Raw genomic sequence first — 25,067 nt, 5'->3', positions numbered from 1 at the left:
TGATTCAAAGGTCAAAGAGTAGTCAGAAAAAAAAAAAAAATCTATATAATTTTAGAACAATGTTTCTTGCCCTATTTTCAAAATTTCTTATCCTGCCTGTTTTAAATCTCATACATATGGAATGTGTTTATAATGAGTGTCTGAGTATGTGACATTGTTAATAATTTTATGGGAAAAATTAATAAGTGCTCTTAGGGTATTAGATGAGGATAAAAAAGCGTATTGAAACTTGAAGAAGATAGTGTATTTTAAGTTTTAAAAAAATAGGTGAGAGAATATGCTATGATTAATTCTTAACAAGTGTTCTTAAGGCACCCGTTAATATTACTATAATTTTATAGAATGGTCCAATAGATATGGTGTTCTTGTTCATATTGGGTGAGTCAAAAGCTAAAGGAAACCCCAAAATATTAAGAGAGAGAGAGGAGATATGGGATTGTATGGGAGAAGATACAGTGGTTGTGGGTTTTGCTTGTAATAGTGTGTTAGCTCAATGTGACTGAAACCCTAATGAGAAAGTGAGTTGTTGAGTTTCTATATGTATTTCAATTTTCAGTTGGGATTAGATTACATGGGAGAAGATACACAGTGGTTGTGGGTTTTGCTTGTAATAGTGTGTTAGCTCAATTTGACTGAAACCCTAATGAAAAAGTGAGTTGTTGAGTTTCTATAATGTATGTATTTCAATTTCCAATTTGTTTAGGCCATTAATGATGAAGCTTTAACAAAGTCAAACTAATCCCCACGTATGCAACAGAACCTCCAAATATATTCCAACTATTTAAACAATTAATACTTCTTTTTTTTTAAAACATCAGCAGATCAGCTTCTTTGAAAAGATTGAAACTAAATAAATAAGTATATGCCATTGTTATTGGTTTGAGCTACCAAAACACAATGTCCTTTTGTGGCCAATTTGGGGTTTTGATTGGTTGCATGTAATTAATCCCTATTTGCCTACTCCAAATTGGGCTGCTCTACTACTCTAATTTATGTTTACTATATTGTAATATTAATTAATTAATATAATGTTTATTATACTCTTCACCTTTTTTTGTTTTTGTTTTGTACAAACAATTCAAACCTAATCAGTAGAGTATATATGTGGATAAGCCATTGATATTTAGACTTTAGCATTAATTTTAATTCAACGTTTTTTTTTTAATTATCTTTGGAGGTTAAGCTTCAATTATTGTTCCACGTAATGTTGTATTGGGTGGTTAGGCACAGAAATAAATTACCTTCTAGATTCCTTTAAGAAAGTAGTATAATTAGGTCATTTTTTAGGCCAAGAAGGAATTATAATTTCTTGTAAAACAGTACTTATATGGAGAATATTTTGATACGAGAAGGAACCAAACATTGAAGAAATATAGTAAATAACATGACAACCTTAATTACTTTGAATTCTTGGTACATCTAACTTCCCCAAAAGGCCGATTCGTGTTCTTCATAAGACACCATTTAATTTTGATACTGGGCCTAGGAGACCCAGTCCAACAACCGATTATCAGTAGGTTCAGACCCGTGACTCAACCTCAGAAAAATTGGTTGCCATTAGTTCGTGAATTTGATCTCACTTATATTATGCACTTCCTTCTCACATCTAAACGATGTTGGATCGTAACAAAATGTTGTTATGATTGTGTGATTGAAACTAATGGGTCCAAAAATCAATCTCATAACAGCTTGTGATTATGGGTTTGTGACACATAACAACAAGAATCCATGGCTTCTCTTATGCTTTTTCCCCCATTTTTTGTTGACAATTATGAGAGTTGTTAGTTTAATTAAGGATCAGAGTTCTACCTAAAAAAAAAATGTTTCTACCTGTGACACCTCATGGGCTAAAGAGAACATAATCTTATGTAGTTTATTCTTTGAAAAAAAAATTTAAAAAAATTATCTGGTTAATTAATTATAAGATACAAACCAAAATTCTTATGGAGATTATTAGATAATTAATACTAAATTGATTTATTTAATAGGAAAAACAAATTGAATTGTAGATTCTTTGTCCAAGGGAGATGGAGACAAACTTATTATTAAGCTAAGGAATTCTTAAGTAGTCTTAATTCTGACTTTATCACACTCAATGATCCACCACATCTTCCCCAATATTATGAATATAATACATGTTTTAATACAATATTATATATCATATGTATTGATCATTGCTTGAAAAGGAATAATCATATACGCAGTGAAGATAAATCAACGTATGTTTGTATAGTTTGAACTTGTTTAGAACTTAAAATATGTAAATAACTCGATGGTATAGCTTTCTATATAGTGTATATATATTGCTAGTTTTTTCTCTCTCTATTTTTCTTAATTAATTGAATGTAGAGATTGGTGTAGATTTGGATATGTCATGATGAGAATATATATATATATATATATATATATATATATATATATATATATATATATATATATATGCAAGCATAAGGAAACACTGATAAAAGGCTGCTGTGATTGAACTTTTTCTTCTTGTGGAATTGGAGCATACAAGACTTCAAATATGAGCGGTAATGTGACATATAGTCCTTTTAAAGTTGTTATATGTAGGTATCAATGTGATAGAGATGTATATACTGTTGGAGAGAATACCAAGTTTACATACCATGGGCAAACTCAAGTGCGCCACTAACATATATGTTTGGAACCCTTCTAAACCTAAAAACTTTAGATGATAGATTATGGGTTTTATACTTATACAATGTGAGACTCCAATCACTTGAGAATTTTCAAAAATCTCCTTGGAATGTTCTAATTTCTAAGAGCCTTATGATGGGTTGAGATTGTATTTCGACTTGGGAAAATGAAAAATATTTTACGATCATCGATAGTCAAGTTTGGACAATAGAATCCATTGATATTTCCTAACATATACAAGGATGGTTGTTGAAGATCACTTCTGCTGGTGTTGGTGTGTGTGTATGCTTCATTTTTGGTCTTGGTCAATCCCTAACTAATCTAGGTGTACTTCATTTCAAGGACAAGGAATTAGAGAGTAAATGGGCTTGAGCCCAAAAGAGTAACATAACAAAGCTATAGTTTAGGCCCAACATTTGATTCTTTTTACAGACCCAGGCGAATAAGTCAATATGGGGCATCCAATATATGTTTGTTTTAGGCCCAAGCCCAAGCCCATTGGCATGGGTCCAAATTAGTAGCTTGAATCCTTACACTGGCCTCCCCTCCATAAACAGGTTTATGGACCAAATCCAAATCAGTAGTATATTAACAAATTTCAGAAATTGAATCAACACACAGATTTCAGTCAAAGTTGGTCATCTCTCTGTAGTCTGTACACTTTGAGAGTTGATAGGATTGTGCAGCAGCAGAGAATAAATCAAAGCAAGTACAACTATCTTTTCGATCGAAAGAGAGAGATCTAGACAGAATCATAAGAGTATGACATTTAATTAACTTTTTTAATTATACTATATTAAAGTAGTTGTACTTGTATACAAATCAATGAGAAGAGACAGGATATATATATATATATATATATATATATATATATATATATATATAATTTCATTGTCAGTCACCCATGCAAGTATGCAACCCTTACACACTAAGTAGACAGTCAAGTCAATATCAATATTATCTCTCCGTCCTATTGTATCTACATCTCCATCTCCATTTCCTATTACAACCTCTGAATTAATGTGCTCCTTTGTTCCTGTTATTGCTATCGTGCAAGCTACTCTTGTTGAGTTAATTTCACAGTAACTATTTGCATCTGTTAATTTGATGAGCTAAGGGTAAGGGGAGGAGTCCATGTTCAATTCAATCAAAATTCCAGCTTTTCCATTATATATATATCTTCAATATCTTGGTTTCTTTTTTTCCGGGTGTTGTCGGGCATGCTTATTTTCAGATACAAAAGAGGACAGAAAGATCAATGATTGATGACCAAATTCATGTTACATTCATCATGTGTGTTTAGTTCTCTGCTCATTTATGTTTTCAAAAATGTCACATATTTTTTTGACAAAAGACATATATATGGTCCATTTCAAGCTGCTGTTTTTCTTTGGTTTAATTTGGTATATAATGCTAATTGATGATTACTTTTAAAGGGTATAAGCCCCAACAATTCATTCATGCTAGCAAAGTTATACCTAGCGCCGCGATAGTAGCTTAGGAAATTACAAACAAAAACCAAGGAAAATAGACATCCTGGACTCAAGAACAACAAAACAAATTAACACCGGACAATATTGGGATGACTAACACTATCCCAGGATGAATTTGGACAGACTAAACAACAAACACAACACAATAAATGCCAAATCTGTAATTAGTACACAATTAATTAGAACATTCAATTTCGGATTTATTGCCACACCACCTTATCTCATATGAAATAGTAATTTCTTGACATGCAACTATATATTAATAGTAGGAAGTACAAGAGAAATACGTATAACTGTATAAGTAGCTAGCCATCAATAGTTCATACTATACATGGCAGTCAAGATATAAAAAAGTCTTTAAAATACATAATCAATCAAGGATTCAAATTCATATATAGAACCCTTTTGGTGATCTCTTAACCCTTTTGGTAATCAAAGAGATCATGGGTTTTATTGAATCTGAACAAGAACAAAAAAGAAAAGAAAAGAAAAAAGGCAAAACAAAGGGTCAGATAAGATAATTTAGGACAAAAAGATAGTATGAAAAAACAAAGAAAAAGGGTTTCAGCATCTCTGTCTCAATTATCAGAACTAATTCAAGAAATAGTATCCTTCTTCAATATGTATATATATCTACATCTAACAATGAATGCACTATAAGCCAAATATATAAACTACCCACCATGATCATCATAGACTTCCAAATCAAATTGTTTTGGGCAATTATTAATATAGTCATTAATCATGTATAGTATCTCTAAGCCATATGTATCCACCATAGTAGAAAATTCAAATATTTCTCCTACCTCTATAAGAGTTCAAATATACATATTTTTTTTTACCTATATATATATATATGGGCATGCATTAGCTACACAAGAACTTCCCATTTGACTAAAACTCTGATATCACCTTAAACATCATTCCTCTTAAAAACTCAAAATAATCTTCTCTTCCAAAAGAAAAGAAAAAAGAATCAGAAAATATTATATTACTCTTTCAAAACTCTATACCCTTGAAACCTCTAATGAACTCAAGTTCATCTCAGCTGATCTTCATGCAAATGCAAACGCTCCAAGCGTCAAGGATCTTAGTTTGTGAGGACTTTTGGCATTTAATTGAAATATTGCTCTATAGCTACTAAAATTAACCAAGCCCCAATTACTACTTTTTGGTAAAGTTTAGATTATACATAATATATTTGTATTTGACTATTGATGTATTAGCTTGAAGCCTTAAACCTTTGAACATAATACACATAATATATACCAATGTTATTAGAAAAGACATGCTTTCATAATGACTCATATTTGTCCCAACTGTTAGTAAGGGTGAATCACTTTGTTTCTCTCCTTGAGATACAGGTCCAACAAATGATTTTTTTTTATATGTAGGCTGCAGGTAGAAAGTAGAAACTAGTTTCAACTTTCAAACCTAAAAAATAGCCATGTGGAGTTACTTCAACACAAGTACAAAGAGTAATATGGACGACCTTCTCGAATATGGTAAATATAAATGGAAAACAAGTTCTATAATAATCCACCATCAATCATGCCAAACAAGAAAACACAGCAAAGGTAAGAATTAATTTTGAGAAACGAAAATTAATGGAGAATCAAAACAACTAGGACACACTTACATATTTAGTCCTCAAGCATTGTAGTAAATATTATTGACATTCATTGTTGTGGATTCCCATGGTTGATTTGCCATAGACGACTGCGTTTTAATTCCACAAATTAAAACAAGAGTACGTAATTAAACATCAAACTAGAATCATAATTAAGAAGCAAGAATATTATTTGTAAATTAAATATATACCTCTAGATGGGCTCGCATTTGCTGTGATTGTGGAAGGGTTAGATCCCGTGATGTGATTGCATTGCTCATCTCCCAATTTTGAGGCAAATTGGGGAAACTGGTGTTGATGAGGATTGATTCTTGTCTTGGAATTTGACTATCAACATCTTCAATTTGAATTGGATCAAGATCAAACTTCAAAGAACTTGTCATGATCCCCGCTCTTGCTCTTGCTCTCGCCGTTGACCGAATTAACTTTTGTGCAGCAAGATTGACCATAATTTTCTTCATCTTTGACTGATGATCAGGAGTACTAGAAACACCAACTAGTGATGATGATATATTCTTGGGAAGGTTTAAAATTCCCTCCAAGTCACCATTTTCAGATGCCACAGAAGTGGTGCTCAAAATGTTAATATTGTGGTTTGGCTCTGATAAATTTTTGATTGAGTTTCTTGACTTGACCAGCAGCCACTCTAGGGTTTTGCTTGCCTTGTCAAACCCTAACATGTCTTGTAGATCAAAGAACTTCCGCGCAATGTCGATCGATAGTCTCACTCTCCGATCCCTTACACCTTGAGATGTGCAAATCTTTCTGTGCCGATTGTAATCTTTGTTTTCAGTGGAAATTGGCATCTGGGTATTGGAAAAGCTTGGATCTTGGTGGTTGTGGTAATGGGGATACAAAATTCCATCATCATGCCTAGCTTCTTGGACAAAGAAATGAGGCCGCTGTGGAGGTGGCAGCGGCGGTGGATGAGAGTGGTTATAGGAGGAGGTGGAAGAGGGGAGGTGTGAAAAAGGAGTAACACTAGTGTTGGTGGAAGTAAACATAATCTTGTGGATGTGAAGATGACACCACCCAACTAGCTAAGTAGGGTTTTTCTCATAAACAAAAAGCAACTAGTGATTGCACTACAATTACTTGGTGACTCCACCTCCACTAGAATCACCAGCTAATATAATTATTGGTGGGGGACAATTTGGGGATTTCAGAAATTGTGGGAACAAGAAACCTATATATGTACATCTTTTAAACCCGTTAATTTATTCTGAAAGAAAGATGTTTTGAAAATTGTCTCAACCCTTCCAAGTAATTTAATTTTTGTATTTGAAGATATAGCAAACCTACTAAGGAGAATTGATTGCACGTTGTTACTTTGAAGATATAGCAAACCTACTAAGGAGAATTGATTGCACGTTGTTACACACATGGCATGATAATAATAAATGAATAGATACACTTGCCTCTCTAGGTATAGATATCGAATACATAGTTTTTTTGAGGAGATTTCACATATACTCTACCATATTTTCCTTACAAGTATATACTAGTGCTCCCGATTGATTTATGAAATTTATATTATCCTTCAAAAAAAAGTTAGAGGGCTTCTTAGTACTCCCAAGTCCTATCAACACATGTAATTAAGCCGTGTCCTACATGTGTGTCTTGTTCAATGTGTTATTTACTACTACGAGTACATGCATATATGATTAGTATATAATTAGTATGGAGGCTTTAGTACTACATATCACTCTCATGCGGACACAACTGATTTGGGCCCAAGAAGGAGAGCCCAAGAGGCCCAGACTCCAATCTTTGTTGTTGGGCCCAAAATTGATGACCCACTTACAAGCCCAAAAAATTTAAAATTTTGAAGAGTCGATCAATGACTGCTCTCTGTTTGTGTGGTGCCTCTGTCATATGCCAAATAAGCGGAAATGGCTCCAATGGGTGGCGAAGATAACACTACTTTGATTGAATTTTACCAATCTAGAGGCCTAAATGTGCTTGATTTGGTTGTTCTGTCTGGAACACACACAATTGTGAAGGCAACATGTGGTTCAATTCAATGGAGGATCTGCAATTACAATAAAGCCAATGGAGTGATCAAGAATTCAATTGATGACAAGTACTTGGAATACTTGACAAGGAAATGTAGTGTAGATGGGCCTCACATTATATTCATCTTCTAATGATTATAACCCCAACAAAATTTGATGCAGAGTACATCAGAAACCTTGACAAGAAAATGAGATTATTGTGGACAGACTAAATTTTGTATTCTGACCCAAGGATTGCACCTATTGCCACTATATTAGCTAATGCTGTTAGATACCCCACATCGATAACCCAAATGATGTGGGTTTATAGGAAAGCCCAAGTCTTTACTATTTAAGAGGCCTTTTCCTGGATCCAACTAATAAACCCAAAACAGACAATGTATATGCTGTGAGTATGGATGGGATTTTCAACATGGTATGAGAGCGTCTACTTGTCCACCACCCAATGTAATGTATGAACGGGAATCGATAAACTCAAATCGGATAATATCATTAATGCGAGTAGTGCTGAGATTTTCAACAAATGCTCCCTCAGTTCACGGTGTCTATGGTGAAGCTTGGCAACATTCAGGTCCTAACAGGGCATGATGATGGAGAGATTAGAACCAACTTCAATTTTATGAATTCTAATGGTCATTACTTCTTGTGTTTGCTCTCTATTGCATCATGTTTTTTGTTTTGCACTAGATCCTTTTCAATCTTTTACAATTGGTCATTTTAATTTTATCTTCTGTGGTTTTGTGATCTCTATTGGTGGGTGTATTTGAGTGAAACAGGTTTTCTTTGACTCTTTATGAGAGTGTGCTATCTATTTCCAACTTCTTGCATCAAACAATCTATCTGTGGGCACCACTTTTTCTTTCTCACAGGAGACTGTCTAGATTCCCAGAGCCCCTTCACTTTCATAAAAATGAATCCAAAACAAAACATTACAAAACAAAACACTCTCTACCATAAGAATATGACATTTGATAAAGCCATCCTCAGCTCTCCATACAAAGCAAGTCCACCCTTTGCTGCTTTTCTTTCTTTACATCTCTCTTTCATTTCCCTCCCCTACAAGTCTCTCTGCCTCTAAAACACAACCTCTCTGTTTCCTTGATTAGTATGGCTGTTGATTCTCCAATGATTTATACTTGCATGGCTATTGAGTATTGATGGCTTATGTAGTTTCCTCCATCACTTCTTTCACCTTCTTCTTCTTCTTCTTCTTCTTTCTTGTTATGTTTCAGTACTCAACAATGGCAAACAAAGAAAGCAGATTTCTACATGTAGTTACAAGTACTAATGATAATGAAGCTGCAGCAGCTACAGGAAGGAAGGGTATCAGCAATGTTGTTCATATTCCTCCTCCTTCACAAAGCCGGAGAAGAGAGCGGCTTCGAGCTCGTAGTAGATCGACATTGCCATGGCAAGAAAAGATTTTCAATGCTAGTGAACATGAAGTTCCAAGTGGTCCAAATCCCATCTCCAATAGGTGAATTGGCATATATTTGTTTTTGGGTATTGCATATACAGTTGATTATTATTAGGTATGTTTTCTTTTTAATATGGTTTGGGGTTTTATTATTGTAGCAATGTGAGATCAGATCACTACAGTGAATTATTGTGTAAAAACAGAACAACATATGCTAATCATTCATATATGGAGATATTGATGATATATATGATAATGATATGCAATCCCAGTCACTGCTGTTTTCTTTAGATTTTATCATTGCAGATACTAATATGTTTTTTTATTTTATTTTGTGCCCTTCTTACTTTCCTTACTAATTAGTAATTAAGGTTTACCCCAAACCTTTTTACTTTCATCCTAAGATCCTAAATAATTAGGATCGGTTTTTGACCGGCACGACACAACTCAATTTTTATGTATAATCATATCGGTGGATAATCGTACTGGTGGACCGGCCGATACCGGCTGAATCTCGTATTAAAACATTGTTTGCAGTTGGTGGAGAAAAAAGGTCAAAAAAAAAGAAGAAAAAAAGAAGGAAAGTAGTAATAAAGGAGTAAAAAAGAAAAACAGGGACAAAATGATTAAAAATTTGTTAGGGTCCTCTTGTTGAATACGAGACCTGAATGCCAATTCTCCATCCCCATTGTTTTGCGTGTAAAGTCATAGGCATGGCATCCAAAGCAAAGCCGGTTAACAGGTTCCTTTTCTGGCTCTTTCAATCCCCCCCCCCCCCCCCCCCAGCAAACCATCCATGTTCAATTCTGGTAACTACATTTATGCCACTCTCTCTTTTCTCTTCTTCAAAAGCAGAGACAGTGAGACGCCATTAAAAATGGTCCACTCTGTCCTCTTTCTGTTGGCATCTACCTTCTCTTGTATGGTTATACATGGAACTACTTGAACAACCACCCAACACAGTCAACACTATTGAGCTTTCACTATCCATCACGAGAAGCAAGTTTAGCATGAGAAAATTAAGGTCACTGTAGACTGCAATATACATGCCAAAAAGGAGAGAAGCTCTGTAATGGATTTTGTTTCAATGATTTTTTCCATTCTAAGATCTTCCCAGAAAGCAAGTTCAAGTCCAAGTCCAGAATGGGAAATTGGGATGGCGTAGTAATTGGTGATGAGAGCATCACTCTTGTCAGTTTAAAGCAAACAAAGTAACTTCCATCATCTCAATAAAGATAAAAAAAAACTCCTCACAACACCAGTTCCTCCCCTTTGCCATCACCTCATAAAATCTCTTTTGCAGCTTTTCTTTCTTTTACTCAAAAGCAGTTTATCAGAGCGAACGTGGCATCCATGCAGTTTATCAGAATTTTCTTCTTCTTCTTGGTGTTCTCTAGTCTCTGCATACAGTAACCACACTCTACTTTCCAAATCAAAACTACACAGTAGGCTTCTATGGAGATGGACACAAGTCCAGTGCTACTCAGGTAGCTGCTGCACCTGCATGTAAAGCTGCATAAAAGTTCTCTCTGCTCCTTCTAACTGCCCTCCCTTCTATTTTCCTATCCTTTTTGAAGAATCAATGAAATAATTCATGTACATGCCTCTAAATTGTAATTTAAACATAGGCATAAAACTAAGGATAAACATTCTAAGAAATTTTTTCAAGGAGTAAATAAAGCAAATAATAAAATAACAAGAAAAACTAAGCTTTTGAGGGTAGTAGAAGAGGATCCAACCCATTTACAACACTCGGTATAAAGCCCTTCCTGTAGATTGAAAGTTCTTGCTGCATTCTACACCGCACTGGAGGTGTCAAAATTTTGTGCTCTGTACATTTGCACGATATTGCTGCTTCTTCCTATATCCGAGACGGGAAAAAAAACACAGTTTGTTTCTTTATGAGCCAATTGATGGATCAGAACCAGTGCATGTTGAATAGTCCTTCCTTTGATCCTAACCAGGCTTCATTTAGCAATCCCCTACACTCTGGAGAGGAGTTTCAATATGAGTTTTCTAAAGGTAAATGACCCAATAAGATACATAATAACAGGAGAACAAAATTATCTTTCAATGAGGAAAACATATTACTTTCAGATCTCTGCCAGCATATTGTTGAGCAGACTGAATTCGAGAATTTATCATCAAAAAGCAGCTCACCAGACTTGAGACTCCAAAGCTTAACTTTGCAGTCCTCTCCACCTGAAACATATAACTGGTGTTAAACAGGCTGAAACTCATAAACTCATCATCAATAATTCACAAGTAATGCAATGCTATATGGACCTGACAATATAAATCTCTCAGATGGATCAACTCCAAGCTGCAAATGAGTATGGGAGTTCACATTCCCTTCATAAGATTGTACACCTCCTCTCTTAGTTAGGCGATGATCATAAAGCTTAATCTGCAAAATACGGTACGCCCACCATCACCATGTAAATTACTTTCCTCTAATTCTCTCTCATACTTTGATCATCCAAAAAAAAAACAAAAACTAAAGGAAATGAAAATGCATGCTAAACGGATTTCGTAACGCAATAGTGAACTTCAGCAGCAGATGTGACATTTAAACTACCATTAGTACCACGGATGAACATTTTAGCATGCAAAAGCAAGAGTGTATCGTAAAAAAGTAAAGACTAACCGATCCATCCATCGAGCTTGCCAAGAAGTACTGGTCGTAGAGCTGAAGTGATACCAAACTAGTGTTTCAAAACCAGAGAAGAATTATAAAATAGAAAGCAACTAAAGAAATGTAGAAACCAGCCTATATAAGGTTGTTATTTGTAGAAGACTACTGACCTTGTAATAGAAGAAGGCATATAAGTGGTGTGAGAAGCACATATGTTTCCTTTGACCTGCAAAAAGGGGAACCAGATCCGTTATCCACGAGCTATCAATGAGCGAAAAATAAGGCGCAAAGACAAAATATCAATATCTATAAGTCACGAGTAAAGGCAACTATAAGCAAGTGCACAAGATGAAATTTATGAGAGAATAATGACTGCAGTATCCATTTTCTTAACTAATTAATTGCAGAAAATTGTTCCAGTGGGTTTAAGAGAAGTTGATATTCCATGAGGAATATGCAAAGAATCCTCTGTTCTTTTTTGGAACAACTTAAACATCCATCAAAGTAAGAAAGTTGATTCCAATATTCCATTACATCACTACCCTGCTTATACTTGCGATATTTCTATTTTTATATTGTAGATAGGTTCACTAGAACCGTCTGTTTCGATATATAAAGGCTATTAAGTCTATTAAAAGCCCATCATTTCTCAGACTATACCATCGATTTTGCTTTTGTTTTTTAAAAGCAATTTACAATATACAATCAAGAGAAATTATAATCTACACGATATATGATACCTCAAACCACCGTCTATTAGAATTTTGATTAGTTCTTGAGTAGGGTATTCGTTGCCTAACAAGTCTGGAAGATTCCCCTGCTTGCTTCTCACGAACGTCAACAGTCAAAATTGCCCCATTTCTGAGTCCGCATAAAACAACATTTTCCTACCACACGAAGCAAACTGGCTCAGGAAATCAAAAAAGTTTTGTATTACACATACATATTACAGATATCCATAACAGCATTACCAATTACACAGCCCATTTGTTGTATACTTGCAGTCATCATTTAATATTCTTATCAGTTTTCATTACGTTAGCTATTAGGCCACTTGTTAGTGTAAATGTGTATTGTATTTGTCAATGGGTGACTGACTACATCAAGAGAACTTTCAGTAATTATATGCTTTGAAACTAAGATAAAGTTGGCCTTCAGAGGTGATCATCCAATAAATCATAGCTGTTATGCCAACTTTCTTCTACTTCAACAATTTGCAGCAACTCCATCCACATCCTATCTGATTTCTATATCAAACCCTACAAATCTCAAACTATTACTCAACTTAAACTTTCCTAACCAATTGCCTAAAACTTAGAACATTCCCTCAAGTATTGTTGATGGATAGTATTTATGGAGCCTAGGAACAGCTTCAACCAACAATCAAACTTCCTTCAAGAGAAATAAACCTGCCCAAAGGCCAAATCATAACACCAACCTTAATCCTTTTTCATATTCAAAGTGCTCCAGATCGACAAGTTTTCCATTGATCAAATGACAAATTGCATACAACTTAATAAGTCTCATGCTGCTATCCAACATGACAGCTACCCAAAAAATACCATTTAAAATACCAATGGTATTATCAGAAACAGACTGCTTCTAAAACAAATCTATTAATTGTTGAGACCTTGTGTATTCATGAACCTATTTGTCACTTAATTTTCTCAGCAACAAAAAATATGCACCCCCCAATTATGCAGTCCTATTAAAAACAAGAAATACAGCAAGAGATAATTTTAGAAGTTGATTGCATATCAGAAAACTGTGTATAAGTTACCGAATTATGAAATTGCTGCGCCAACACATCACTGCTACAACGACACACCCATGATGACGCTCCACTCTCCAAATTGACTAGAGCAGCTCCCAAATTAGTTCCTGTGACAGCCAAAAACAAATGTTTAAAGAAAATAAAATAAAATGCTGAAGCAAAATTCTATTTGAACTCAACACGAGTCCATATCCTTTGCCATGGAAAGATATATGCATTAACGTTTACACTAAATCATCTTTTCTAAATTTCAATGATCTCCACTGATTTAAATATTTCCAGTACATAACCTCAACCGCAGTCATGCAATGACAAGCCAAAAACTAGATGGACTCCTCAGAAATTTCTATGATGAAAGATACCAAACAAGTCGAACAACAAGCAATAAGACCATGTAACCTAGCTCAAGTAGGAAAGTGGCTGCTTTACTAGAACTTACCCCAAAAAAATTGAAAAGGATAAAAACAAAGAACAGACACATTCTTGAAGGAAATTAAAAAAAAAACAAATTTAATTATTAGAGACAAAATTTTGTAAAGGTTGGAATTTCCCCAGTTTACTAAACTTGTTTTGAGCGGCCTCATTTAAGAGGAGAAAAGTCTAATTCACTCAATATCATCCATTGGAAGAAATCCAGAAAAGGTTATGGGTTCAAGCGTGCGCCAAATATTGAAGCAACCAACTAATATCCCTTAATATAAAGATAGTATAGGGTATCAGCAGTGTCAGGCCATTTCCTTACTATCATGTACGTCACAATATCAATGCTAAATTTTATAACATACAATCATAAGAATAAAACAAGGGGAACAAATGCAAAAAACTTGCCAATCACTGCTTTACTGGCATTAGAATTGCAATCTGAAGTCCATATGGTACAATCGAAAGAAGCAACATCATGTATCCTCCGCCAGATGATAGGAAGGAATTGCCTAAAATCTAGAGGTTCAGAGAGATCAAGAACATAAACAGAACCACCAGATTTTTCTGAGCCCAGAGTAGATACCCTGTTTCCCAAGTCAAGGCATCACAAGTGACTGGGGGAAATAAAGACAGATTACTTTATACAGATATCTAATGAAGATTGTATCCATGCCAAGAGTATATGACATTGCACAAACTGCACAAATGAAAAATCAAGTAAAACAGGCTGAGCAGCATTACAATTAAGCAGTATAGATTCATCGAAAACAACAAAACGCTGAGTGTGTGATGGACTGATGGCTGAGGCACTACAGCAGGTTAACCCCCAAGGGAAACTTCTTTACCCCATTTTCCATTTTCAAAGAAGGATTTTTCGCCCCCAACAGCATAGTCCCAACCTCATCCACTAGACCATGACAATGCAAAACAGTATACATAATTTCTAAGAGGCCCCCTTCTGCTTGAGATGCACCACTTGTTCAAGTGGTCACTCCTCACTGTCCTGTTCTAAGGAGGCAAAGTTCAAATTCCCATCCATTGTGAATAATATTAAAAGGAAAAAAAAAAAAAAAAAAAAAAGGAGACCCACTTCTGCTTAAGGATATCCGCCAAGTTCCTGAATATAAAACCTTACCTAGCGATCAACTAATGTTCTTTGTTCCAGACAAAAAAAAAACACTAATGTTCTTTGTTGGGGAGACAACAAATATTCTAGAGTATCTTAAACACCCCAAGACCCAATTACCATAGAAGGAAGTAAAAACTAAAAAAACAAAAACAGAAAACACGATGACATAGTGGTACCAAAATGTACATTTATATAAGAAGCAACACATAAAAGAGCTGCTAAAATATAGAGCTTGGAAGGATACAGCGCGAACTGGCTGTTAGAACCACCATCAACATTCGATGGAGACTGCTTTGAAGACAATTTTATACTGGATATACCAGATGACATTTGAATTGGGAGTCCTGCGCTTCTCAAAATATGAAGACAATCCTTACTCCGCTTTACTTTGTTTTCTCTGTTGTGAGGCCTCACAAGATCTGGAGTGCATACCACCCCATTATCAAAAAATTGTCCAACATTTCCAACTTCATAGCAACTGCAAGAGCACCAAACTTTAAAGCAATAGCTCATAATGGGACAGACACTTAACAGATGCAAACTATAAAGCTCTAAAGAGAATCATAGAAAGAATGTAAATGATGTGGATAACCATCAAGTAATCGCCATCACCGGTGAAAATATAAAGCATTGAAAGATATGACAGTCAAGAATCCAAAATAAATCAACATAGCCCTAGAACCTCAACCAGTATTAGAGAGATAGAAAGAGAAGGGACAATGGCACTTTTTTTTTTCTAAAAGGAAACCTTTAACAGCCCAGAAAAATATATTAGATAGGAACAGCAATGATCAATAAATAGCAGCCTTTATGCATACCTCACAGAACCATTTACACTGCCTGCTAACAGAACATCCATTTCAGTTTGACCCTCCGGTGTACAAACAGCAAGACGAATCTGTTCCAATGCACTTTCTCCTACCCTATCTGTCCCTCGATACTTGTGCACCTGAGATTATTAAAAAAAAGAAAATATTGTGTGATTCAACCTACGAATGAAGATGGAAGCTCGGTATGAGTTTGTTTTGAATTTAATGAGAATTCAGAATAAATGCTATATGATATTAAGATAATTACATCAGTAAAAAATAAAATAGAGCTGTGCAAAAGCAACAATAGGGAAACAAGCCACAACCAAGAGTAGACAAACAAAAATTCAAATTACTTGATATGAACCATGTGACTTTTATTCAATGAAATGCCTTGAAGAATGGAGGTTCATTTATAAAACACCAAATCACTGGGAGTCTTTCTGAAGATTGCCCCTGTATATTTTCATATGTAAACTCTGCCACGGGAACTTGCATCAATGGCTTGAACGCAGACACCAAAGCAATGTGCAAGAGAAATGAGAATGCTTACCATCATGGAAACAATAAATTGGTAATGATATTAATGTACTTTACACCAAAAATGGGTAGTTGTATGATACCTACTGAACCACAAAAGGAACATCTTTTCGAAATTTTGTCCGGAATGGAAACTGCCATAGGGAGCTCTTAAGTTAGTCCTCGGACGATTTGAATGACAGAGTGATTCAACCTTAGAGAGATTCAATTCTTCGGCAGTCGGCACACAAAAGAGTTTAGGTTTCTTCGAATTTAGTTTTTTTTTTTTTAAAGGAAACAACCAAAACCACGTCGTTTTGGTTGTTTCCTTAAAAAAAAAAACTAAGAAAGCACACGAGGCGCTGCGCCTTGCGCTCCTCACCTGAGCAGAGGCGCTCGCCTAGGCGTCGCCTCTGCGAGGCCAGTGCCTTGCTACTGGTCCAGGTGCAGGCACAGGCACTGCGCCTCGCTGCGCCTAGGCATGCTCCTCGTGCGCTTTTGACAACTATGGTCCATTCTGAGCATCATAAACTACAAATACAGCCTAATTGCCTAAAATGTAAAAGATAATGCTGGACAAAGAACTGATAATAATCCTGGCTTAACTAATATGTTCACTAAAAGTTTCACCAACTTCCACGCATATATAGAACATACACTAATGCATAGATTATGCAGGAAAACATTATAGCTTTTCAGAGGCAAAAATGCAAGAGCAACATACCACGGGTTCGGATGCTTGTATCTTATGAATTTCCTCCTTAACATTAAGCTTCCTTTTATTGAAGGCAACAACATTACCATTCACTTCCCTAAACTGAAGCAACTTAGATATTTTCACAGCAACACTCCTGCAAATGTTCGTAGCCTGAAATTAAACAAAAACAAGCTTAAGAACCTTTGATAAACAAAATTTTCAAATCAAGTTGACCTGCCAACAAACCAATCAAGGTAGGCATAAAGAATCAAAGACTTAACCAGCTCAAAAAAAAGAATCAACCCAAAAATAAAAATAAAATAATTACTACTATAATAACATAATAGAATAATTGCAATAATAATATCTGATGCCTAGTAATTTTGTTAATAGAGACTGGGTAAACTTCATAATTGACAAGATGGACGCAGAGGACGAGCTGAGTAGCAATTCCACTAAAGGTGGAAAATTTAAGAACTAATACACATAAGAACTTGAAAAAGACTTAAAGCACAAATTTTTCTTCATCTAGTAATGGGAGCATTAAAAAGTTGTACACTTTTGAGCAACTTAGCAACCAAGAAAACATAAAATTATAGAAAACTACCTCTGTAGGTTCTTTCCGGGTAGTGCTTGAAGAAGAACGAGAAGAGCCCGGAATTGGGCCTTTGATAGGAAAGTAGCGATTCTTCTCCGCATCATAGTAAAACCCAGGAAGCTCTGATTGTATACAAATACAAAATAAATTCAAACGCTCAAAAAGGATTAAATTCGAAAAACAAAGAATTGAAAATGGAAACACCTTGTGGCATACTGAAGGAAGAGACCGGCGACCGTTAATTTTGCCGATAGCGACTGCGTGTGTATCGTTTCTTCTGCTCCTGCTTTTGAGAGAGAAGAAGCGGTGAACCGAACAGAACAGAACAGAGAAGTTACGTAGGAGACCCCTTAACTTTCAAAAAATTACGAAAACCCCCCTTTTTAATGAGTTAGGGTTTAAGGCTTTTTATGCTGATCATGACCCAAACTACAGGCCCAGCCCAATATTATGAGCTGGAGGATCATGGCCACCATCCAAAACCATAGGCTGGACACGCCAAAAACACACAATGTGTTTTTATTAGCACATGCGATATTGAATATTAAAAAATAGAAATTTTCATATAATCAAACACATGGCACAAATCCTAACTAGTGTGTGTAAGAGCATGAAACAAAAATAAAACACAAATATAGAGTGATTTGTTTCAAATATCATATGAGATAGTTTACAAGCGACTGTAACTTTTTTAATTTTTTATGGATAAGGCCTTAAAAAGGCTGGAAGGGGATTTGAATTTGGGATGATTAGGAATACCAAAAATTGAATGACACGTCTGTCTTTACTGGATCAAGTATTTTCTTATCGTTTATGTTTTTAAAACTATTTTGCACTTTATTTTATTTATTTTTTGAAGGTTTGTGGGTTCGATTCATACTGATTCAAATCTATAGGCATTCCACGTGTTATTTTTCTGCTTTTGTTCCCCTTTTTGTTCATTTTCTTCTTTGCTACTTGCTTTGTACTTGGGTTTACTTTGAAGGCCATCTCTTGATGCCCTTTTGTTATTCTTTGTTTTGGTCAATATATTATTTGCTTATAAAAAAATAGTGGTTGCGAGTTCCCATGTCTTAAGATTGAAGAGTTAATTTGTGTTCATTTATTTCTATACATGTTTCTCAAATGTATTAATTCAATACAGGTCGATTACACAATCATGCAAAATCTTCCAATGAAAGATAATTAAAGAAAATTTTGTCATAGATCAACTTGTTTTCTTTCTTTTATTTTTTTCAATAGTGCTAGGTAGCTCATATAGTGATAACCCATGGGAACTCAAGTCTTTTAAATGAAATTTTAAAACGTTTTAACTTTCAAAATACATATTAAATTTTTTTAAAAAAATTACATATTTAGAATGAGCGCATAAAGCTCTTTCTAAAGTAATTCATTGTCGATGAGTTTTATCGGATAAATCTTAATTCTATTGTTTTAATGGAATTTCTTAATTCCATTGTTTTTTTCAATAGAATTTTCAAAAACAATGAATTCTAGAATGTACTTTAAAAAACAATAGAATCTATATTAAAACAATGAATTTTAGACAATGAATTAGGGGATAAAAAAGTGGAAATAAAATTATTTCATTTATTAAATCAATGGAATAAACTTGTTGGGCTCCCATGAGCTACTAAACTAATGGGCTACATGTCATTTTTGTATTTTTTTTCCCATTTGGCTCCAAATATATATGCAATCTGAACTTAATATATAAAATGTTCAATATTGATACATATCTAGTCTAAAAAACTCCAATTTCATTATTTCAAGCATGAAAATATATTTCTAATTATTACAATAATACATGGGGAATATATACATGCATAAAACTAAATATAATAATTGTAATTACCATCCCATGCAAGCTGATGATCAATGGGATCATTTTCAATATCACACATTTCAAAATCAAAACCAAAACCAAAAGTAGTACCACTTGAACATTCAACTCCAGCACTAGTAATGCTCAACTGATGATCATCAACACTATTGGCCTTCTTCTTCATTTCTAGTACTTCACAAGCTGCCTTCTCTTGTTCTTGTTTTTTCTCCACATCTCCATCAAATAAGCCACCAGTCCAAATGCAGCTATCATCTATGAAACTCCCAAACCCAGATGGATGAAGCAAATTAGCTTGTGGGTTTTGTTGTAATTGGGTATAATCACTACTCTCAAGAACATTAATATGGTCTTGATTGAAACTAGAATGATTAAGAGGAGGTTTGATGCTCATAGGAGGATAGTATTTCATTTGAGAGTTATTTAGAAAGGAATAGATTGAGATATTATAATTGCATGGACTACTACTAGTTTTAGTATTAATGTTATTATTGAGGGAGAGGAGATTGTGAGTTTTGGGATCTAACCCTTGTGAGATAAGTTTCTTCTTAACACAAGAGTTCCAAAAGTTCTTGACTTCATTGTCTGTTCTGCCAGGCAAGTGTTTGGCTATTTGAGCCCATTTGTTGCCTACAATTCTGTGAACATCAATGATTGTCTTCTCTTCTTCTTCACTGAATGAACCCCTCTTCAGATCTGGCCTCAAGTAGTTTATCCATCTCAATCTGCAGCTCTTCCCACACCTTTGTAATCCTGTAATTTAATCAATTAAGCTCCTCCACCCACAAACCCATTTCAAGAATTAAATATATGTGTGTGTGTCTATATATATATATATGTACCTGCTAGCTTTGGAACAGAACTCCAAGGGCCATGGCCTTGTGTGGTTATGAATTTGATTAACTTGTCATCTTCTTCAGGAGACCATAAGCCTTTCTTCACTTTCTGTTTGGTGCAGCAGGGATGCCCCATCTTTAAACTAATTTCCATTTAGAGGAGGGTGTTGTTTCTCCTTATATTTATATATCCTCCAAAAGTGGTACAAATCCTCTCTCTCTCTCTCTACATTTATATATATATATATATATATTTAGCGTACGTAAAGATGGCTGTCCTAATTTGGCTTGGGATCTACTCTCCTACCGGCTACCACTACTTATGGTATCATTGATGAGTATTGTTTGGTCGCTATGTACCGAATTATAAACTTGTCTCGGACCTCTCACCTTGACTATCACTTGCTGGTCCTTTTAATATAACATGTAAGAAATAGTTAGTGCGCATATTTAGAGCAATCGCATTAGAATCTCTTAATAGATTCTTTGTTTTACCTATTCAAATGCCTTCTCTTTTTTTTTTGACAATTTTCAAAAGATACCATATGCAGCACCACTTTTCTTAAAATTTGTCATTTTCAAGCACTATTTTACAGATAGATCTAAGTTTACAGACACTGATGTGAATGCTCTTACTAATGTGTATATGTATAGGTGTTCATGAACGCTAAATATTACCATGCAAAAAAAAGTTCATTTATATTATCATCATAAAGTACGTGCAAAAAATTGCATATATCCTTATAATTAGTTATAACCCATTAGTTGAGCCAAACAATTAATACTTACTTTGTACTCTTAATAATCGAATAATATCAACTATTGTTACTCAAGCAAAACTGTTTGTTTAGTGTGAATGAAGTTCTATTCCATATTATATATACACACACCAATGTGTATATATATATATATATATATATATATATATATATATATATATATATATATATATAGGCTCCGTTTGACAGACCATTTGGTAAGTAGCATATATTGTAACATATATTGTAGATAATAAATGGTTGTAATAAATAGTAGTAGAAATGATTTCTGAACTGCTGGTAGGTGTTTGGTGCAACTTTTGTTGATAGCATATATGATGTTATAATTGTTGTGCAAATTACGTGTAGGGGTATTATGTATTTAAGTTGTAACAAATTTAAATAAATTGTGAAAAAATTCTAATAAATAATAACAATATTAAATAAATTAAAGTGTTATAAAAAATTATATTTTATAAGTTTTATAATAAATTTTGTTATTAAATTTTAATCTAATAATATAATTTATCATTAAATTTTAATGTTTATATTAATAAAAAATTGTTAACTAATAAATGAATTTTTTTTTGAAAATGTCGAAACATTGCAACAATATTTTTTTATATAAAAAAAAAATTTATCTTGTCATGTAATGTGGGGCCCGTTTATTGGTATAAGTGATATTTCATTCAAATTGGAGGGAAAAGGGGTAATTAGCATGTAAAATGGTCTAGAAATTGTTGAAATGTGGACAATTTCAACATGACAATGTAGTGTCTATTTGGCACAGCTGCCAGCGGATCCGCTGGCATCCCAAAAGCTTCGGATCGAAGCTTCTGGGACGGCGTCTCACTATTTTAATCATGGGGCCCACGTATTATAATGACTTTTGTTTTTTTGTAGAAATTACTGTGGGCTCATAGTTTTAATAATATATATTAAATACTGTTATTTAATTTAAAATACTGTTAGTTTAACTAATATTTTATAATAAATATTTCATATATACTGTTAGTTTCATTGAAAATTCTGAAGTGAGGGATCCCTCACTTTATTTAAAATAAGGGATTCATCTAACACCATTCATTATGTGTAAATGTGGTCCCCACACGTGATGGGGCCCACGCATGAATGGTGTTAGATGGATCACGCACTTTAAATAAAGTGTGGGATCCCGCACTTGAGAATCCCTCTTAGTTTCATAATAAATATTTAATATACTATTAGTTTAACCAATATTTTGTTGTTATAATTAATATTATAATAAAAACTCATATATAGATATTTAATGTAATGATAAAAAAATTTAATATAATTTTTAAAGTTGATATTTATAATTTATGCTTAAAATTAATCTAATAATAAATTAATTTATTAGTTTAACTTATATTTTATAATATATATTTAATATATACTGTTAGTTTCATAATAAATATTTAATATACTATTAGTTTAACTTATATTTTGTTGTTATAATTAATATTATAATAAAAGCTCATATATAGATATTTAATGTAATGATAAAAAATTTTAATATAATTTTTAAAGTTGATATTTATAATTTATGCTTAAAATTAATCTAATAATAAATTAATTTATTAGATTAAATTTAATATTAAATTCAATATAATACTTTTAGTCAACAACTTTTCCACTAGCGTCAACTATTAATTCACCAAATACCTCAAAGCATATTTCACAGTTTTAAACTCATCAAACAGACCCTAATTATCCAAAAAATGGTTAGGATTTTGCACCCTAATATTGTTGTTTGGTGGGTCTCTACAATATATGGCTTGTGAACAATTTATGGTGCACTAAGCGGACCTATAGTATATTTGGATAAGGGGCATCATATTGACCTCACTACTACATGGCCCTGCGATGGTAATAGCCTAATAGGAACCATTGGATATGGGGATATAATTGAAGAAACCTATGACATATATATATGTGTATACATGAATTCTCATATAATGAAGTAAAGTAATTATCACTTTTTAATGGTGTAGATGAGTGAGATGACAAGTGAGGCCCACTGTTTTTGGTCCCACATGTTTCAAATTAACAGTATACACATAAACTCTTATTTTACACTCTTATTTTAGACGTTTACGTGAAAATTCTTATATATATATAATTAGTTTATTAGGTAGGGTCTTGGAAAGTATAATTTTATTGTCATTTTGTCTATTTTAGTCTGTAGTCTTGTAAACAAAGTATGATAAGGCTATATATATAGACACACACACACAAACAAGGAAATTAGAAGAGACATGATTACAGGAGGAGGATGGTCGTTTAGGGAAAGAAGAGGCTAATGATTCAAAGGTAACCCAAATCATTTCTTGCATACAAATTTAAACACGAAAAAGCCTTCCACCCAGATTCCTGTCTCTCTCACACACATTTATAATATGTAATAAGAGAGAGAGAGGGAGGGGGGGGGGGGAGGGCACAGATGGTTCCTTCACTCAACCGTTACTTGAAAGAGTCAATTTCTTGATGTCAACGAATATGATGATGATTGGATTTCAATTCCTTCATGGTTTTCAAACCTCTGCTTTCCTTTAATTGCTTTTTTGACAACTTTTTTTGTGTATTCTTTGGAGAAAATCACGTGGAAAAGCTGGGATGCTTTGAGGTTAACGATGACCGACAAATATTTTATGCAAAAGTTGAATATGATGAACATACGATCCAATGATAGAGTTAGGGTGGTGTAACATAGATGTCACAGATTCGATTTCTCAAAACAACAACTCCACATATTTGCGCGAATAAAGTCCGGCTCACGACTTGCATGTACAATATCGTAGTGAAATCGGATCTCATGGCAATGAGTTGTTTACCTTTTATTCACCAAAAGCATAAAAATAATAAAATACACAGACTTCAAGACAAAACTGTCTTTGAAAACTTTTCTTAGCAAAGTTTATTCCCAATTCATTGCCATGAGAATTGGTCAAATCTGTACTAAATATGCTATATGCCAACATTTAAAACGAATAAATAGAAAGGAAGATGGCATGATGAATGAGAGCAAATTGCTTTGAGATTGCCAATCAATCTAGCTTATTTCTTTAGGATATATATATTATATTGGTAGCCTAGAAGATTCACAATTTAAACATATATTAGACATGCCTTAGATTATTTAATAGAGTAATGGACCACCTCTCCCTAAGAGGAATTCTTCTTCTATCCATGATTATATATAAGAATTACCGACATTCCAATGATGACATTTTATAAGCTTTATGTAATCAAAAGCCAAACAAACTTGATTATCCCCACTTGTCAAGCCATCAATGTGTACCACTCAACACCCTCTCTTAATTGTTTGTATTAATAAATTATTCATTTATAGTGTGTTTGGATTGAGGGATTTGAGGGTAAGAGAATGGAAGGGAAAGATAGTTTCTTTCCAATTCTCTTGTTTGGATAGTTTATAAAAAATTAAGGGGAGGGTTTTGAAGAGGATTGAGATAAAGAAATCATTAAAAGGAGGGATTTGGGGAGAATTAGGGGGAAGATTATCTTCCCTTCCCCTCAAATCCCTCAATCCAAACACACTATTAGAGTAAGATTAGTTTGCTACTTTTTTTTTTTTTTGAAACAAGGGTGTGGGGAGGAGGTAGGATTTGAATTCACGACCTAATGAATGAGTAATCCCAAACATGTAATGTGATTATCGTTCAACCAACTATTCACTCGCATTAATTTGCTACTTGATTGCCTTGTGCAACACTACTATATTTTCTGATAATAAGTTGTGCATGTGTCGCTTGTGTCCAATCTCCACGAATTTGACACCGTAAATTGGGGCCTGG

The 25,067-nt window shown here is 33.9% G+C and overlaps 4 protein-coding genes across 5 annotated transcripts; 1 reads left to right on the top strand and 3 right to left on the bottom strand.

Moving 5' to 3' along the window:
* Nucleotides 1-4,326: 4,326 nt before the first annotated feature.
* LOC119988390 (transcription factor TCP1-like) lies at nt 4,327-6,877 on the bottom strand. The gene is made up of 3 exons (XM_038833413.1): nt 5,973-6,877; nt 5,791-5,870; nt 4,327-4,610 (listed from the first exon to the last, which is right to left on the bottom strand). The coding sequence occupies exons 1-2, from the start codon at nt 6,783-6,785 to the stop codon at nt 5,802-5,804; spliced, it is 882 nt and encodes a 293-aa protein (XP_038689341.1). The 5' UTR covers nt 6,786-6,877; the 3' UTR covers nt 4,327-4,610; nt 5,791-5,801.
* A 1,935-nt stretch (nt 6,878-8,812) lies between these two features.
* On the top strand, nt 8,813-9,412 carry LOC119988092 (CLAVATA3/ESR (CLE)-related protein TDIF). Its single transcript, XM_038833006.1, has one exon. It carries the CDS (start codon nt 8,954-8,956, stop codon nt 9,275-9,277), a length of 324 nt encoding a protein of 107 aa, XP_038688934.1. The 5' UTR covers nt 8,813-8,953; the 3' UTR covers nt 9,278-9,412.
* An 871-nt stretch (nt 9,413-10,283) lies between these two features.
* LOC119988160 lies at nt 10,284-18,157 on the bottom strand. 2 transcript variants are annotated; one of them, XM_038833098.1, is made up of 13 exons: nt 18,002-18,157; nt 17,807-17,919; nt 17,227-17,370; nt 15,993-16,123; nt 15,419-15,652; nt 14,451-14,629; nt 13,629-13,729; nt 12,589-12,735; nt 12,019-12,074; nt 11,861-11,918; nt 11,500-11,620; nt 11,305-11,415; nt 10,284-11,202 (listed from the first exon to the last, which is right to left on the bottom strand). In XM_038833098.1, the coding sequence occupies exons 1-13, from the start codon at nt 18,009-18,011 to the stop codon at nt 11,132-11,134; spliced, it is 1,476 nt and encodes a 491-aa protein (XP_038689026.1). In that variant the 5' UTR covers nt 18,012-18,157; the 3' UTR covers nt 10,284-11,131. The 2 variants fall into 2 exon arrangements, 1 of the variants encoding a protein (XP_038689026.1); XR_005465561.1 differs by lacking the exon at nt 10,284-11,202 and having other exon boundaries at nt 11,861-11,902.
* Nucleotides 18,158-19,540: 1,383 nt separating this feature from the next.
* Nucleotides 19,541-20,615, bottom strand: LOC119990133 (transcription repressor MYB6-like). Its single transcript, XM_038835979.1, has 2 exons — nt 20,483-20,615; nt 19,541-20,393 (listed from the first exon to the last, which is right to left on the bottom strand). The coding sequence occupies exons 1-2, from the start codon at nt 20,610-20,612 to the stop codon at nt 19,630-19,632; spliced, it is 894 nt and encodes a 297-aa protein (XP_038691907.1). The 5' UTR covers nt 20,613-20,615; the 3' UTR covers nt 19,541-19,629.
* Between the last annotated feature and the right edge of the window lie 4,452 nt (nt 20,616-25,067).

The sequence above is a fragment of the Tripterygium wilfordii genome, chromosome 21 (genome assembly GCF_013401445.1).
Source record: "Tripterygium wilfordii isolate XIE 37 chromosome 21, ASM1340144v1, whole genome shotgun sequence".
In the NCBI taxonomy this organism is placed as follows: domain Eukaryota; kingdom Viridiplantae; phylum Streptophyta; class Magnoliopsida; order Celastrales; family Celastraceae; genus Tripterygium; species Tripterygium wilfordii.
This window is presented reverse-complemented; position numbering and strand designations above follow the sequence as displayed.

Excerpts from the sequence above, each read along its gene's own strand:
- LOC119988390 (XM_038833413.1), bottom strand. The coding sequence starts at position 6,785 with ATGTTTACTTCCACCAACACTAGTGTTACTCCTTTTTCACACCTCCCC. Across the intron at positions 5,871-5,972 it reads AAATGCGAGCCCATCTAGAG|TCGTCTATGGCAAATCAACC; the intron begins GTATATATTTAA and ends ATTAAAACGCAG.
- LOC119988160 (XM_038833098.1), bottom strand. Across the intron at positions 11,919-12,018 it reads ATGCCTTCTTCTATTACAAG|TTTGGTATCACTTCAGCTCT; the intron begins GTCAGTAGTCTT and ends TTGAAACACTAG. Across the intron at positions 11,621-11,860 it reads CAAGCTCGATGGATGGATCG|ATTAAGCTTTATGATCATCG; the intron begins GTTAGTCTTTAC and ends CGTATTTTGCAG.
- LOC119988092 (XM_038833006.1), top strand. The coding sequence starts at position 8,954 with ATGGCTTATGTAGTTTCCTCCATCACTTCTTTCACCTTCTTCTTCTTC.
- LOC119990133 (XM_038835979.1), bottom strand. The coding sequence starts at position 20,612 with ATGGGGCATCCCTGCTGCACCAAACAGAAAGTGAAGAAAGGCTTATGG. Across the intron at positions 20,394-20,482 it reads TTCTGTTCCAAAGCTAGCAG|GATTACAAAGGTGTGGGAAG; the intron begins GTACATATATAT and ends ATTAAATTACAG.